Raw genomic sequence first — 18,013 nt, 5'->3', positions numbered from 1 at the left:
TACTTTTGACCTGTTATTTTAGTTACCAAGTGCTATTCTTTTAATTAAAATAATAATCTGGAATTGTGAAATCTCAGGAAAGTTGGTATAATTAGCATTTACATTAAATATTTAAAACAAAAAGCCTCCTTTATATCTGCACTGTGCTTTTATTTATCACTATAGCATAATGTCACCTTCACAGTGGACATAATGAAGGTTTTCCTGAATACTTGGTAATTCTCAGAAAAGGAGATTCAACCTGACTTTCATTTTGAAACGTTTTGGCTCCCACCACTTATCTTCATCTCTCAACCTAATTTGTGCACATTTGGATTCACATGGATTAAACACATCAGCCCGAGGCTTATCATTTTCATATCACTGTTGAAGTCTTAATCTGCCTGCAGAGCTGTCATTTGCATTCAGTTGTTACAGTTTCAAATCTTTATTGCAGAGAACAGTATTGTTTTTGGTGGCCTTCTCCTAATAAGTACTGTGCCTTGCAAAAGTATTCATTCCCCTTAACCATGTCAGGTCACAGTCATTAAATTTAACATATTTAATTGGGATTTTATGTCACAGCTCAGCAAAAAGTAGAGCATTATTGCCAAGGCTATGTAGCTTTCTTAAAATTGCATTAGTAATTAATACATGTTTTCAACCTTTTTTACTGACAGCAACCAAATAAAACCCACTGTAACTAATTTGCTTCTGAAGTTACCTGTTTAGTAAATAGTGCCAAACTGCATATAGTGACCTGACTAGGAGTTTCTGTATTCCCTTTCCGGTAAAACTCCTCCAGAGTTTAAATGGGCTGCTTGGTGCTTCTTTGCTTAATGTTCTTCTAAGTCTTTTTCAGTTTGAATTGGCAGTCATTTTCTTTGTAGGTTTGCAGCTGTGCAAAACTCTTTGCATTTTCAGTGTTTTGTGACACATTCAAACCTTCAGATATTGTCATTTTACAATACAATTTTGATATTTGTATTTTGTAAATAATTTTTTAAGTCAAGCAATTAGGATACCATCTCGAGATTAACTTTTTGTAGGGCAAAGCTGCTCTGGAACATATTCTTACCAGCTGCATTCCTGAAATTTTGTGACAAAGCATGTTTGAAAAAGGAAATAAAATAAAACTTAAATTTCCAATAAAATAAATTGAAGCTTATTGTAAGCTTTTGTTACTTTATTGTAATGTAGCAAAAGCAAGGCACTTAAAGCATTTGTTATGTTTGCATATGAAGCCCATCATTTGAAACATGTTTATTTAAAGCAGTTTGCATTATTGTGATTGGAGCCTGCTGGTTTCTATAAAATGGATTTCTACACACTGATGGGTTTCAGTCGACACAGATGCACTTCCACATGCTTTCACACACTCTGTCATTTAAAGTGGAATGTTAGCCTCCAGCCTGCTCTGTAAAATTTAAGCATCCTGGCACTGCTGAACATGTTGGTACAAAGCTTTATCAGACAGGATTTTATACTTACAGAAACATTTGATGTAGTTTATTTCATACAAACCATAATATTTGTGTTTTCGTTTAAATGTATGTATTTGATTCTCAAAACAAATTGTTTATCCTTGATGGTTTTTTCAACTATTTATTTTTCTTATTTCTTAAAAATCCTTTTTGCAGAGTTAAAGGAGAAAGTTGCTATCTAATTAGTTTTGTTCTCTTGTTGCCACTGTTTCGCTGTGTCTGGCTGTTTCTTTACTCTGACTCACTTGTTCTGCTTTTCTGTTTCCACTGTGAAGGAAAAGGCAGCTGCAGTTCTTGTTGGAGGGACGTGGTCGGCGGGCGGGGCTGAGTCCGGAGGAGCTTCGGGATAATGGGAAGCTCCTGGGTGAAGGCCTGAGCAGAGCGCTCTTTAACTATCCAAGCAGAGACTGTAATGCAGAGAGCCCTGAGGTTTGTTCTGCTTTTATTAACAAATGTGTTACAGAAGCTTGGTGGTGTGAAAAACAGATCTAGACATTTGTCTGCCAAACCAAGCACCTCTTCACTTGAGGTGTACTAAATGCCAGACACTGACTGCCAGACAGGAATCTCCTTCTAAAAGCTACTAATTTGAAAGATGTCACACTGATCTCAGGGATATCTCCACATGGATACTTGCCATCACAGAAGTGTTGAAACACTTCTTTTTTGCTACTAAACTCTGATTGCTAGTGTAGCTCCCGTCCCATTGCTTGTGCCCTGTCAAATATGTTGACATATTTAAAAATATAATTGAAGAGGACTAAGTCTGAAGAAACACTGCGCATTTTGTTGAAACATGTGCACATAGGATGTGCCACTTTGTATAGTCATTGTTAATTAGGATGAAGGGTGTAAAATCTGGACAAAGTTTTTTCCATACACAAGTATTCTTCAACATTGTGACTAGTTTTAAGCAAAAACATATGAATCCCAAAGTGGTCAAACAGTTATTAAAAGCTGATTTGTCCCGCCATTAGAGGCACTTAAATTATTTGGGATGCTAAAGCGAGTGAATTTTTGTCAGGTTATACAGAATATCTGCATAGTGTAGAATGAGGTAAAGTAACATTAAATATCAGCTCATAAATCTGGCATTATTGAAAAAACCTCCTTTATCTTAGACAGATATCACATTACATATCCTGTAATAGTCTATACTCCAAAGAGCCACAGGAAACTCTCATTAATCTAACACTTTTTCTGTGAGCCAAAACACTTTCTAACTGAAGACTTTCTAAAACCTGCAAAATTTGTTCAAGTTTTAAATACTTAAAACCTTGGTTTATCTTTATGTTAGTAGCTTGCACATGTCTGCCTGTTTTCAAAAGAACCTTAGCATTAATTTACAACCTGTTAAGCTCAAATTTCAAAGACTTTACGCTGCATGTATTTGTCTCTCGTTTATTATCCTGATGGCAAAATGTGGTTAGAATCTGATTTGAAATCTGAAGATGTACTTTTGGGGCTTTTCCAGTGATCTACCTCTATAAGTATTGCCACAGGCTGCATATCAGATAACATGGCATGCAGTGTCAACAACAACATCAAATCCAAAACATTTAAAGACTGTCTTAGGGTTGTCTGCACATTCTTTAACTCACTGGGGGATCAAGAGGAGTAACGTATGAGTTCACCCTGAACTCCTCTTGCTATTCTTTATTCTATTCAGGTCAGCTCCAGGTCAGCTACACATATATCTTCTGAAGCTTTTGAAACTGCTTAAACATGAAACCACAATAAGTGTATTAGGTTTCCTTGATTTTAGCTTGTCCCAATTATATTTTGTGTGTATAAGAACTTTAAAGGATTTGGGAACTGCCTCAGGCATTTAGTGGAATTACTTAGATGATCTAGTGATGAGCAAAGACAAGAGTGATTACATCTTTTACATCAGTCTGTGGTAAACTAAGAATTGTGCAAATTTGTGGCACAGTTTTAATCTGAGATCATGAAGAAAACATACAATATCACAATGAATCAAAAATACAATTAGGAACTTGTTACTACCTCAAGAAAATATTTCTATTGCCCTTTCTATCTATGGCAATCACAAAATAAATTATTTATACATAGTATTAGATTAGTTTTGTGTTTAATTACTTCATATTTTATGTGCTACGATCCATTATTAAATTTAGAATGGCTTCCCAGATGGAGCTGGGCACCTGATTGGTTAACCTGCATAGCAACCTTACTGCAGACCAATCATTTTGTACGTAGCACCTTTAGCTCCACTTACTGACTTTGGTGGGAACGCTGACAGAAAGCCAATTTACGACAGGGCTATGAAATAATTAATTGAATTATTTCCACATTTAGTCATGCATTAAGATATGTTATAGTTATGTTTTTTTTTCTTTATTGTATTTATTTAAATTCTCAGATATATAAAAATGTATTTAGAAATGCCAAATAAATTCATTGATTTTCAGTAGTTTATTGCCCTCAATAGAAAGGGCAATAGAGATACGTCCTTTAGATGGCAGCAGGTTCTCAATTGTACATTTTGATTCATTGTAATATTGTTTTCTTTGTGATACTAGCACTGTTTTGAAGTTGGCTTTAATCTCATTGTACAGATGTACAGTGACAAACATTAAAAACCATTCTATTCTATTCTACTAAAACTGTGCCTCTAATTGGCACAATTTTTAATTTGCCAAAGAGGGATTTAAAAAAAATTTAATCGCTTTTGCTCATCACTTAATCATTTAAGTAATTTCAGTTAAGGTCTTCCTTTGGTATCCGCAAAGTGCCTCAGGCAACTTCCAGCAGTGTAATTAATCTACACAATGTTTCACTCTGTGAATATGCTTATTTCGTCCCAGGAGGGCACCGTGGAGTCATCAGAGCGTGCCGCCGTGATAGAACAATACCTCCAGGAGTTGGTCAAAAGAGCGTCAGACACCAATCTGAAGGGTGAGGCTTTACACAAGCTCTGGCCATCCATGTTTGCAGAGATGGTGAGAGACTGCGTGTTGGAGATGAGGGACAGAGGGGCCTTCCGCCAAGCCAGTCTTGCAAAGCTCACTGAGACCAAGTGAAAAGGACCAAAGGTTCACCCTAAGATCACATACACATTACCAAATGTGGACATTGCTTCCCGCTGCTTTTTTTTTTCCCCACGTCAAACTCCCAATTCTTGGCGCTTCATCTCCTTCTGATTTGATCAGTTGTTAGTTGGAGGCCCTTTTGAGATTGAGGATTTAAAGATGTCTGTAAAATTGTCAGCACATCTTGACTGAATGTAGATTTTCACTGATTCCATTCCTCAGAGTGTGGAGCTGTATCATGCCTAAGGAAGCTTACAAGGACTCACTGACTTGTGGTGCACTGACTTCCCTAAAAAAAAATCCTCTGCACTTTAAAAGCTTTCTGAATGAAATCCTGCACCGTCCAGAGTCTCTTTTTCTGGAGAATAGAAGGATTTTTCTGTCTTCTAATCAGCATCATGCATTGTTATCTCACTTCGTCCTGAATGACATGAAAGAAAGGGCACAGACAAACACATGGTCTTTTTTGTTTACTACTGACTTTCTGTATTGTACTTAGTATTAAAAGATTCTGCATTAGCACAAAGTTTGTGTTCATAGTTTTATTGATTCTATTTTCTGAAAACTTTGATGTATAATTGAAGTTTTTTTTTTGGGGGGGGGGGTTGTATTCAGACAAGCTTTTAGTACCAGAACTACCATAAAACTAAAACAAGTGCCTTTCTTCAGTGTGACAGTGAGGGTTCTGTCATCTCTCAGCCCCGTTCTTTTTTTTAGTTGATGCACTGGGTCCCTGGATAGGCTGTCTGTTCTGCAGGTTTTGTATGTCTGCAGGTTCCCCATTTTTTTATCATGATGAATCAAACCACAAATGTTAAAGTTTGACGCTTCTATAGAAACATTTACTGGATTAAGCAGATGAAGCCTTAATAACCTTTAAAACAGAAAGAAACAACAAATTTTATGCATACATAAGTATGAGTATGTAAGAATATACAGTTCAAACAAAAACATTTACCACTTTAAAACTCAAAAGAGTGACCAGTCCTCTCTTAACCAGTTGGGTAAAATCATTTTGGTGGTGAGTCTCACAGAGAGCAGGCGCTTTGGGGGCATTGTTGTCACAAGGGATTGTTCAGCCAACCATACGCAGACTGAGTGGTAACAAGAGAAATCAGACAAATTAAGATCATCAACTATAATAAAACTTGTATATTTTATTTTTCATTCATGAGAAACTAGCAAGTGCTAAGTTCTTAAAAATTCAACAATTCTTTTGACCAGATCTGAGACAAGTCAAGCTGAGACATTTTTAAGGGACCAGTGCAGGTATAAAGTCATATCTGAGGTGAAGCTTCTCTGTTTAGTGTTAAGCATTAACACTGGAATGTCCCTGAAGGTAGAGGCTTCACCTGCTTCTCTTATATTCTTGCTCACCTTTGCTTAAGCCCTCCCTAATAACCTCTTCAACCCCAGACAAGTCAAGGGAGAACGCAACACCAACCCAGACAAATGGCTGAAGTGGAATCAACTATCAAACAGCTTCACACTAACAACTTGACAGGTTCTGCTGTCTGGGGTACTTGCGCTGTCGGAGATCAGTGCCTTGGTTACAGATATTTTACCTAAATCAGTCAGTAAATTTGTTATGTAATGTTTATTTCTTAATTTAGTTTTTTAAATTCCACATCTTTCTAGCTGCTTTAATGTCAGCTTTGTGGTGGTCAATATGTTAATTTATTAAATAAAACATAGAATTGTAAGGTTAATTACTTGCATTAATTTAATTTTTAAAAGCTTTTTTTTTTTAAGTAGAAGTGGTGTACTATGTGGAGTTGAGACTTGAAAGTGATCAGTTTTAGCCATTTATTGCTGTTAGTTAAAGTTTTCATGTTCCAGAAAAGTTACTGCCATGATTTCAATGACTCCCAAGGTGCAAGGAGAAATGTTGAAGATCTAGTAAAGGAAAGACTCAAGCAACACTTGAACTGAGAAACAAGTTTATTTGAAGATCAACACATTTCATCAGAGATAAAGGACACAATTCAACAGCCTCTGTACTAAAAATAAATTTTGATGCTATGTAATATTCTAATTTTGGGGTTTTATTCACTATGGGGGATTATTATTGAAACTACCACAAATGAATGTGTATAATCCATATAATGTATGAGTTTTAAATTTTGAATTGAAATATTGAAAGAATTCAACTTTTCAATTCCCATTTATCAATATACATTTCTTTCATAGCTTTACCTGTTTTCAAAAAAATGGATTTGATCATGAGAAATGTTTCTTTCCAAAGGCTCTAACCTACTAGTTCAACTCAATTTGGAGACAAGCATCTTGTTATATTCAAAGTATGAAGATCTGACATAAAAATCTTCCATTCTGCTTTGACAGGAGTCCAGTCTGTGTGAGCATGTGCTGTCAGAAAAGCTTCTGTTAGTTCCTTTTGAACAACTGTGATAGCATCACTGCTTTGTGCTGAGACACTGTGACAGTTTAGAGGACTTCAGCTGCCAACACCGCGAGCAGTTTCAAAAGCCTGACACAAATCCAAGACTAGTGATAGTATGCAGAACGAGTGTGTGAAGAATGTCTCGGTGCACATAGAAGCTTAAAAATTTAAAGACTTATTACTAATCTGCTACATTTAGTTTTCTTAAAGGATTAATTCCTTTATTTGTGAATAAAGAAATTGTGTTGGGTCAAAGAAATATGAAGAATTAAAAGAAAATAATATAAACTGTTTTTAATTTGTATCATAGCCATGTTTTAAAAAAATCAAGTTTTTGAAGCATTAATTGGGACAAGTTTTCCAATAAATTACAAACTGATGCTAATTTTAAGCAAAACCTTTCTTTAAAGTTTTTTAAAAAGTTGAATTTTGTCAGATATTTTGAAAATAATACACAACAATTTAAATTTTTTTTATTATTATTTTTCCAGTAATACTTAGGCATGGTTGCAATAGCATTTCAATAAAATGAGATAATGATAATAAAACAACTAATGATGCTTATCACTCTAAATTCACTATCCCACCGGGAAACGTGGTGATGGATGCATTATGCTGGGGGATATCTTTATTGAGCAGAGTAACTGTTGGGAAGACGGATGAAGGTAAAATCAGGGCAAATACATGTGCAAAACAGGAAGAGACATACCCCAAAAGACGCCGTAAATTATTTACTCCGGGGGCTGAAAACAAATGTTCGCCACACTTTTCAGATTTGTATTTGTTAAAGCAGTTAAAAACCATGCATACTTTTTCTTATAGGTCACAATTATGCACTACTGTGAGTTTGCCCAATTAGAATACATACAGGTTTTGATTATAATGTGTATAAATGTGAAAAAGCTTAAGGTGGATGAAGGTTTTTGCAAGGCAATGGTATCAATTAGGTAATGTTGGACAGACTGGCTCAGCAAACAGCATAATATCGCTTAATGCAAACTGTCAGATATTGGCTCAAACATGTGTTAATGAGTAATCGATGAGTAATTGATTGTGTGCGCTGCTTTTGTTTTAACCCTGCAAAAGGAGTGCCAGAGTGTTGATGTGGCTGAGCAGATGAAAACCCTAAACTGCTCTGCTTCACCTTCACGCTCAGACAAATCCAAGCGCGCACTCTGGGAAAAAAGCAGGAGGAGACTCCCACCTCCGTATTTTTTACATGACAGCTCAAAGAACAAAGTGGAGTAGGCTGGCTGAGGCAGGGGGCGCAGCAGAGGGTGTTTTTCTTCTGCCGTGTCAGTTTTCAACTCTCTGTCACAGCCCTTGTGTTTGCGCGTAAAAGCAGAACCGCTGGAGTTTCAATGAAGAGCTACAGACGGGGCTTATGGTCTGATTGATCCAGAATTCCCAACATGGCTTCAGTGGGTCACATGGATCTGCACCAGGTATTGAGAGGGAAGACTTCCATTTCTTCACAGATTCAAGATTCTATTGTGAGGATGCCTGCGCTTGGAGAGGATACACCAGTATAAAAAGCAGAAACGCTTCAACATTAGGCTACAGGTAAGTGTGAGAAGAATGCAGGTATTAGATTTTGTCTTAATTTTGTGTTTTTTATTGATATAATCACAGTTATTTGCACCTTTCTAAATGTTTGAAGATAATAAGCCACTGTTCCCCTGGGATCAGTTCATGCTGAATTGTTATCGGGACGCGTTTGAAAGCCTTTTTGCTTCAGTGAACTTAAATAGGACAACGTGCAAATCATGACTGAGTTAAATAGTGTGGGGTTGAGAGGTGAAAGGCTTTCTCTAGCTGGATTTTAGATCTGCTGTCTGCAAGTAGGGGGGGGGGGTCACCAGAGGAGCTCGCTCATTAGGAGCCAAAGAGGTCAGAGGTCAACTCACATGGTCAAGTGGGTGGAAGACTTTAACGGTTTCTGCCAGAGTCACTATCTGTGGGTGTTCAAGCTGAATGATTCTTGTTGAGAATATAAAAGAAAAGTCAAGAAGTGGACACTTGGTGAGACTAAATACATTTTAAAGGCTTTAATTTTCCTCCTCAAAAAAGTGAATAAGATGGCACTGTTATTTTCTTTTTGCACTCATAGTGTCCAACACTGTGGAACGAGTCGCCATGCTAGAAGTCAGGATTTGGTCCATCAGGTAATTTACCAGTTTGCTTTGAGTTTTCTTTGGGGCCTTTTTATTTTATGATTCATATTAATTCAGCAACACAATATAAACGGAATTACAGTTTAAAATCTGGCACCTTTGTGCAAAACTGTAATTTTGAACAATAATCATTTCTTCATGTTGCTTGCAGACTATCTGTTCAGCTGCTGCTTTGGTCACAACTCCTGGACAGTCAACAAACAGCAGATCACAGGAAGGTGAGCAATATTTGATTATTATTTATAGAGTAGCCTTTGACCAGAAATTTATGTCAGTGATTCAATTAAAAAAGTTTTCATACTTCGTTAGACTTAGAGTTCATTAAATATTGCCCATTTGGTGAAATTGGTGAACTTTTCCTTAGCTTGACGGTTTGAATACCATATTTTCCAGACTATAAGTCACTCCAGAGCATAAGTCACATAAGTCATAAGTCAAAAAAATATTTATATGTTGCATAGGACTGTAAGTTCCAGGACCAATCAAGCGATGAAAAACGTATGACATATTTTGTGGAAAATACGATATTTCATAACATCAATTGAAAAGGATTTTTTTTAATACAGAAATGTGATGGTTATTTCTCATTGCCTCCACATTCATTTGGAAGACTGTTGACCTGACAGGGGTCCAGCAGAGAGTCACTGACACTCTCCACAATGGGGCTAAGCCAGAGAAGGTCAATGCTATGGAAGCTGGTTGATCACAGTGTACTGTATCCAAGCGTTTCAGTGGCAAAACCAAGAGCAACCAGAACTGTATCATGTGGGCCAAGAAGAAAAATCAATTATCTTTTGCTTAATGTTCCAAAGTTCTGCCTTTAGAAGAAAATCACTTTTACATGTATTTATTTATCTAGACACCAACCTCCCAGAGTTAAAGTCTTCTAGTTAGAGTTCAATGACAATTTTGGGAGACATGTTGTCTGGTAATATCAATGCTCCATATTTTCTTAAATATAGTCGTCTATCAAGAAATTGTACTGTATTTTATGGTTCTCTGCTGACAAGCTTTATGGAGATGCTGATTTCATTTTCCAGAATGACGTGATGCCTGCTCTCACTGCCAACAGTACCAATACCTGGTTTAATAATTATAGTATCACTGTGCTTGTTTGGCCCACAAACCTGTGTGATCTAAACCTCTCAGAGAATTTATAGGGTATTGTCAAAAAAGAAGATTAGAGGCAACACAGGCGGTCCTGACCAGCTAGTAGAGCAACCTGGATCTTCTTAACAGGTATCACATGCTAATTGCATCCATGCCACATGCAAATTGAGTCCCAATTAAGTTCTGAGCTCACATACCACACAGTGACATAGCCTTCGGTAGGTAAACATTACTGCAGATCAAAACAAAACAACAAATAAACAATTGTAATGTAGTCCGTATTGTTTTTTCGTTCATTAAACCAAAACATGAAATCGGATAACAGTTCGAAAAAACGAACTGCCTTAATAAACTCGGTCTACCGGAGACTACTCCAAAATTAGGAAACAAACTATGGACTCCTTGCAGCGTGACTTTACGCACGCAAGATCCCGTCCCCATCTCCCAGCTGTAGGACGAAAATGCTGATGGCTGACGATGACTACGACTGGTTTAGCAAAGTTATTATCAATATAACGTGCTAAATCTTAAATGTAAGCCTGATATATAAAAGAAAAAGGCATGCAGAGCTTTGCAACTAATTGTCAACACTACCACAACTAGATAACAAGGTCAGGAAAACGTTTTAATTAAGACAAAAATAGTAAGGGAGGGGGAAGGAGTTCAGTTATCCTTGCTTGACTTTGACAACCGTTACATGTAGATGTGATGTGGAATTCGGTGTGTTTCGGTTCACTTAAAACTAAATATGGCGACCTACACACCAACTCTGACAGATCATCACTAGAGTCTGAACAAGTGTTTAAATTAGCTAATCAACCACTGAAGTGTTAGATTAGCTTATAGCAGCAGTAGCTAATCTACTACAGCGGTCACTTATTAATAATTGCAAAATAATCATCAAGCCTAAAAACATGACACTGTAACGGACTGAATATTCTGTTTTATGTGTGGGAAATCTTTGAGTGTTTTTTGGTCTTGAATCCCGATGTGGCGTTATTGTCAGTTGCTCTGGCAACGAGTCTGCGTGTAGCGTAGCTAGCCGACACAGAGTAAGAAAAAAGTGGTTTTGAGTTGTTCATCAGCGTCTTTTCTCCGTTATTGTTTTCCCTTTGTTGTGGCACATATGACCAAATTAATAATACCTCTATCTCCAGGTTTCATTTAGTTAACGGAATTGTTCTACCATGTAAAAGAATATTTTTCCCTCCAGCGTTGTGCGCAGGCGCAAAATTTCCGGACGTAAAAATAACATAGTCCATCATAGAGTAGGGCATTCTGGGTAAAAACAAACGAACAAGTCTAGTGCTATCTGGAGAAATGGGTTGTGGACTTTTACAAAGGACAAAAGAGAAATTTTACAACTGCTAAAATCTACCGCCACTTCACTTTTGTTCACATTTTGTGAAGAAGGAAGTTGAAATCAATGTCTTTTTCAGATATTTTTGTGTAATTACTTCAGTAGTTCTTGGTGCAGCGCCACCACAGGCACTGTGGAGAATGTGTTGCTCAAATGTATTTGGATAGATTGGCACAGAGTGAAAGTGAGCCAAGCCAGCTGAAATGTCACAAATGTTGCAGTTTTGGTCCCCATTCAAACTGAGTCTGTCAGACAATTATTAAAACACCCTTACTCTATGTAGCCAGTTAGATTACCTCCTGAGAGTAGCTCATTTTGCTCATAATCTGTGAACTTCTGAGAAGTAGTGAGTGCACCCAAGTGACACAGAGAAGGCAGGCGTCAGCTGTCAGACAGCTGTCAACCTCTTGAACCCTGCAGGAACAGAAACCCCATGGAAGAAGCTCACGTGTGAAGCTCTGTGACACATCTACAGTCCCTTCAGTTAAAAGTTGGACGGCAGTTTGTGCGAAGTTGACTTCACGTGCTTCCACTTGGAGTCCAGCTGCGTGACCCGATGATGACCCAGAGATGACAGTGGCATTGAGTTGAAGCAGTAAAGGAGCCAGGGGCGGGGAGTTCTGAGGTCTTGTTGAATAGCTACCCAGGCTGATTGACATCCGAGGAGCTTTCTGCCAACTCCCCCGGCTGCTCCTGTATTCTCTTTTCATCCGATAAAACTCGGTGGTCGCTAAGTTTTTACTGCAGCCATGTGTTTGCCCAGAGAGGGTGATGTGAATAGAGACAAAGTGCTCCTCAAAAAGTAGGATTTCCATACATAATGCCGGTTTGGCACACTGTTCCTCAAACAGTGAGCTCACTGATCGCTGCTAAAACGTCCCTGGCGCAGTTGCACAGAAAAGTAGAGTCAACAGGGAGTAATTCAGGTAGCCAATCAGGGATAGGCTACTAATAGATGCTGACTAACCAGCCAGATGAGGGTTTTATTACACTGAACAGAGGTCTGCTTCATGTACTGGGGCAGAGAGGTGGCGGATCAGGATATTCATGGTGAGGAGATGAGGTCACTGACTTGAGCATTTTTCCAAACCAAGATCCGCAGAGATTAAAGTCTTGTTGATGAATGCTTCCCATGAGTACTTGGCTTTCACATCTAAACGTCCTGTCCCACTTTTTTGCACTTAGCTGCTTATCTAATATAAACTCTGTTGCGTCCGTACAGGTGCCTCAGAGGACAGAGTCTCAACAGGAGTTCAGGTCAGAGTATGGGGAAATTCAGGGAGCCTGGGGCACCTGGGGTGCCTGGTCAACCTGCTCCCGGACATGTGGGAAAGGGGTACAAGAACAGACGAGGCCCTGTCTGTCTGTGTACACTCAATACCCCTCCAGAGGAGCTGCCTTTCAGCCCCAGCAGCCAGGCCATGTCATTTCAGCTTTGAAACCTGCTGCTGCTCCACGCCACAGTGGTGTCAGAGCCTTCAACAACAGCAGCAGCAGGGGAGAGCTGAGGAGGGAGAAGCAGAGCAGGCCAGGCGAACGCAGGTAAGAAAACTGTGAGATCACTTTTTTCATAAATAAAATTGAAACTATTTTATGTCTTCCCTGCTGCCACACTGTTATCTTAAATGAATGCGTGATTAACAGGCTACTGCCAAACAGGATGGCATTTTAAGGATGTAATACTCTTACTTCACTTAGCTCTGCAGGAAACCTGTCCTGGGACACTGTATACAGGACATGGTATGCAAACATCATAATACCTTTTGAACATTCACACACTTTGTCTTAATGTATATTGGGATTCTAAGCATAATTATCTTTGTGTTAATTATGCCTTAACATAAAGAAGGGCATAATTGTAAAGGTGAAACTTTTTTTTTTTTACAAAGAAAAACAAACGCAGCCATCAGATGTCTCCTGAAAAGTGAACAGACTTATTCTGTGCAATTTTATATATATACAAATGTTCTTTGAAGGCAGACATTGAGAACTTTGTGGAAAAGTTTAAATAAGTGTTAGGTTATCCAACCATTGCCCTCGACTACTTGTCCTTGTAGGGTTACGGTGAGATTGGTGCCAGTCTCATTGGGTGAGGAGTGGGGTACACCCTGGACAGGTCACCAGTCCATCACAGGGCAACACAGAGACGCACATTACAGACAACCAGACCTAAGGGCAAATTAGAGTGCTCATTTTATGGAGCACAGTTCATTTAATCATCTAAAAATGGAAGATACCAAAATTTAAATTATTAAGACATGTCCATTCATCTGAGATGAAGTGGCACAAGTAGAGCATTAATCAGAGAAGCTGATAAACACTCTACAAGAGACTTATGGTTGCCCTGGAGGAGCTGCAAAGATCTTAGCTCAGGTGAGGGAGCTGGTGTGGGTTTAATTTGCCCAGAGGAGAAGTTTCTTGTGTAATACGGATCTGTCCTAAATTTCTAAGCATATGAAATATCAACTACTTAAGATTTTTTATTTTATCTTCTATGTTGCATCGACTAAAGACAAGCTGTCTCAACTGTCAGGAACATTTAGTACACTTGGCTTTATAAAGCTCATGTATTTGTTGGGATGTGTGCTGCATGCTGAGCAGGCTGGTATAAAAGTGACTCTTTGGAGCCGTCACTGTGGGTCATCTGACTGCCTTCCAGTGGAAAGCCAGTCTTTTGTAGTTACAGTCAAAAGTTTAGCCTGTGTTTGGCAGCTTGGTGGCCTCCTTCCTGTCAGGCTTGCCTTTAAGCAAATAATGCTGACAGCTGAAGGAGTTGTTTCAGTTGGACTCCATGTAAAAAAGAGAAAAAGCACATTGACATTTTTCTAGAGACATACTGGTGGTTTTTAAACCACCACCTTCACTAAACCTTATTTTTTAGATAAAATGTGTTAATTTTGGGATAAATACATCATAATCTACATTCATTTTCCCAGGAAGGTCACCCACATTGTCCCAGGGAAGTACGGCTATGGACGAGCACCTCATGTGGCTCCACTGTTAGTGGATTCAGGCAGAGGCTCAGCTTCTCCTCGCCTCCACAGACAAAAACGCTCTCCTGCTGCTAACTCCCTCCAGGCCTTTCCTAGAGGGCACACCAACCCCAGATCACACAAACTGGATGCCTCCAACAACCTCCATCGCTTTACCAGGCCATATGTGCATCCCAGGACTCAACATCCAAGGAATAACCAACTCTGGACTTCCCTTTACCAGCCTGTATCCTCTAACCAGGCTGAGGTCCAGACTGGGAGTCACACCTCCAGCCACCAGCTGCACAAGGAGAGACCTTACAACCCATTGCCTTCATCCTTCTGTACAGGGGAGCATGCTCACTACAGGATCTGCAACAGTAATGTATGCATGTCTGGACTCCCACAATAGTAGGGCTAGGATTTAGTTAAACAAAGCCATGTTTTTTAACTGTGTGAACTGTGAAGAAACCAGACTATCCAGAGAAAACACTAATACATGGTTAGAAAATGCAAACTTTACACAGAAAGTCATACGACCCACAGACTCCTTCTCTGCAAGTCAACAGTCCTAAAACCTGTGCCACCAGGCAGCCTTGTGTTCTCAAATATGCCTCTAAATCAAGAAAAAATAAGTTATTCATCTAGTTTGTATCCAGAACACCAGGAATCAAAGAAAAGTTTTATGGTGCAGGCAAGACAAACAAGCCAAACTTTTTGAGAATGTCAGGAATTGTTTATTATTAATCTTTAGAGTAAAATAGAAACCTGTGAAAAAAGATGAAGCAGCAATCTATGAAAACCAATTTTCAGTCAGCCACAACACTTCTGTGCATTTAAATTAGTGCGCAATGTCTAGGTTTATATTTTCCTCCTGTTAAGTCAGAGGAGAAGCTGAATAGAAATTTGTTCAGACTTCAGTGAGATCTAGTTTCACTAACATGACTGTGGACTCCAACTATTTGTCAGAACATGACAGTAAGAGTCAGCAGTTGTTACTGATGATTTTACATGTTTATGGAAAAATAAATGCTTGTTTACCCTTTCTCTTGTTCATCCCAGGATTGTCCTCCATCCAGCAAAGACATCAGAGCGGTTCAGTGTTCTTCCTACAACAACCAGCCTTTCATGGGCAGACTCTATAAATGGGAACCTTTTAATGAAGGTAGGCTTCATTATTATAATTATTTCTGCTCAGTATACAAGTTGTGGTAAATTGTAAATTGCCACTTGTGTAGATGATTTGCAAGAACTTCTAAGTGCTTTACACTACATTTAGTCATTCATACTCACATTCGTACTGATGGTGTTACACTACATTTTAGCCACACCTACCCTAGAGCAAACTGCCATTCAATTGGCGAGCACCACCAGCAGGCAAGGCTTGTGATGTGTTTAGTCCAAAGGAAAAGTCAGTGAGATTGATGGAACTGTGAATCTCTGGAGCTCCTCTCAATCCCTGCTCCTCCTACCTTTGTTGTTGTGCCTTTGGGCAAGACACTTCAACCACTTCGCCTGCTGGTGGTGGTCAGAGGGCCTGGTGGCGGTGGCGCCAGTGCCTGGTAGCCTTGTTTCTGTCAGACTGCCCTTTATTACTCTCCAGTAGCTTGCCACCGTCAGTGTGTGCATGAATGGGTGAATGACTGACTGTAGTGTGAAGTGCTTTGGAGTCCTCTGGACTTGATAAAGCACTATACAAGTGCAGGCAATATACCATTTCTGTGATCTATGTTTTCAGTTAAGGTGGACGGCTTTTCCGTTTTCAGATGACAGATAGGATGATAGTCTGATTTGTTCAAACCTTGTGGTATTTTTAATTCCCCAGTGCTGCTTAAAACCTCTCCACAGTTTTATCTTTGACCTTTCTGTGGAGTCACTTGGTCCTAATGTTGCTGTTTGTTCACTACTGTTTTCTAATTTTTTAATGAAATCAAATCACATACAAGTGGAGTTTATTAATTATGTTACTTCTAAAGGTGTTGAGTAAAATTTCATTTAGAAGATCTGAGTAAAGGAGGATACAAATACATGCCACACTTTTCAGACCATTATTTGAAATAAACTGGAAACCATATATACACTTGCCATCTTTCTCTATGCAATTACTCCTACTAATTATGGTGGTTATCACACAAAATCCCAATAAAACTTGGTAAAGTTTCTGGTTTTAACCTGACAAAATGTAAAGCAAGTTTGTCTGTGGGCATACTGTAAAACATTCTTTTAGTTTTATACTTTTTTCCCTGTTAGAAACCATTGGATTTTTATCAAACTCACGTTAACAGACTAAATGAATTACCTTGTTTTCATCAATGATACGTCAAGTTTGTCATTGTCTTTTAGACTCTGACACTGTTTTCTTTTGCTAATACATTGTGTGAAACCATCATGATCTCAAAATATCTAAATGTCTCACTCTTTTTGATCTTTTCTCAGTTTCTGGGGGGCAGCATTGTGAGCTAAACTGCCGGGCCACTGGGTTCAGATTCTACGTGCGACAGTCAGACAGGGTGATTGATGGCACACCGTGTGGACAGAATGAAACAAATCTTTGTGTGGCGGGACGATGCGCGGTAAGCAATCTTCACCTGTGACCTGATGAGCTGTTCCCTTGAAGCACAGAAATGTTCGGTTTCTCGTGGATGATGGTTGCAGTGCATGTACCTAAAAGTAGCCATCATTATCCTGCCTGGTATTTTCATCCAGACTCTGTTATGTTGTTGGTGCTTCTTCTTTCTTGGAATATTTTTTTCTTTTTGGACTTTGTTTTATTATTTTTTAAACAGAAGAATGCATTTGATAAACAATAAAAATTTATATTTTTAAGTGTAATAATGGCTGTGAACAGGAGAGGGCAGCACAGCGTAGAAGTAGGCTCGCTCTTTGTGTTGTTGCCAGTGATGGTCAGTGGCATTTCTGGCTGGCTTTTCATGTTTTGTGAACTTCCCTGTTCTTCTAATCGGGTTTTTAAAGTCAAAAATGTACGAAAGAAGCAGTAAAGTGCCGTGTGATCACAACACTGACCTTGCTCTGGACTCTGTGTTTCTCATGCATTGTAATCCATCATTAATCACTGCGGCATTAAGATTATATCAGGGTAGTGAGGTCTTTAATCTCTGGGTTTGGATTTAATCACTTTTCCACCACTATAAAACATGTTTTGCTGCTGCTTCTTCACAGGGACTGAGTTGAATGTTTTGTGAATAATTGGGACAAAACAGAAAATTATTAGTTTGAGTCAAGATGTTGGACATTTTTTTGGTACCAGTCCAAAGCTCATAGCTCATTATAAAAAAAAATCATGATCCTAACTTTTTCTTCCAAAAGTTAGTTTTGCAAGAAAAATTTTGTTTTCTTTTAGTTTTTTATAATGTAATTTTAGCGTTTTGGGTAAAAACCAAAAGGTTCCGTGCATGCCTCAGTTTATGCATTTAGTTGTATTTAGCTTGCTTTTAACCAGGAATTACATTAATAAACCAC

The 18,013-nt window shown here is 38.6% G+C and overlaps 2 protein-coding genes across 4 annotated transcripts in view; both read left to right on the top strand.

The window, feature by feature from the left end:
- Positions 1–5,042, top strand: part of lrrc49 (leucine rich repeat containing 49) — a 32,674-nt gene extending 27,632 nt beyond the window's left edge. For both annotated transcript variants that reach the window (XM_032561277.1, XM_032561278.1), the window contains 2 exons: positions 1,739–1,892; positions 4,292–5,042. In XM_032561277.1, coding sequence (XP_032417168.1) covers positions 1,739–1,892; positions 4,292–4,507 — 370 coding nt within the window. In that variant the 3' untranslated portion in view covers positions 4,508–5,042. The remainder of the gene's footprint in view (positions 1–1,738; positions 1,893–4,291) is intronic.
- Positions 5,043–8,162: 3,120 nt separating this feature from the next.
- The window catches only part of thsd4 (thrombospondin type 1 domain containing 4), a 43,369-nt gene continuing 33,518 nt past the window's right edge, over positions 8,163–18,013 (top strand). Inside the window, exons 1-8 of one of the 2 annotated variants that reach the window (XM_032561331.1) lie at positions 8,163–8,480; positions 9,028–9,082; positions 9,243–9,309; positions 12,784–13,103; positions 13,260–13,301; positions 14,498–14,918; positions 15,596–15,698; positions 16,970–17,106. In XM_032561331.1, the coding sequence (XP_032417222.1) occupies positions 9,054–9,082; positions 9,243–9,309; positions 12,784–13,103; positions 13,260–13,301; positions 14,498–14,918; positions 15,596–15,698; positions 16,970–17,106 (1,119 nt within the window). In that variant the 5' untranslated portion in view covers positions 8,163–8,480; positions 9,028–9,053. The remainder of the gene's footprint in view (positions 8,481–9,027; positions 9,083–9,242; positions 9,310–12,783; positions 13,104–13,259; positions 13,302–14,497; positions 14,919–15,595; positions 15,699–16,969; positions 17,107–18,013) is intronic. The other variant, XM_032561332.1, reaches the window with a different exon arrangement.

This window comes from Xiphophorus hellerii, chromosome 4, assembly GCF_003331165.1.
Source record: "Xiphophorus hellerii strain 12219 chromosome 4, Xiphophorus_hellerii-4.1, whole genome shotgun sequence".
NCBI classification, from domain to species: Eukaryota; Metazoa; Chordata; class Actinopteri; order Cyprinodontiformes; family Poeciliidae; genus Xiphophorus; species Xiphophorus hellerii.
Note: the sequence above shows the minus strand (reverse complement) of the source record. Positions and strands in the feature narration are given on the sequence as shown.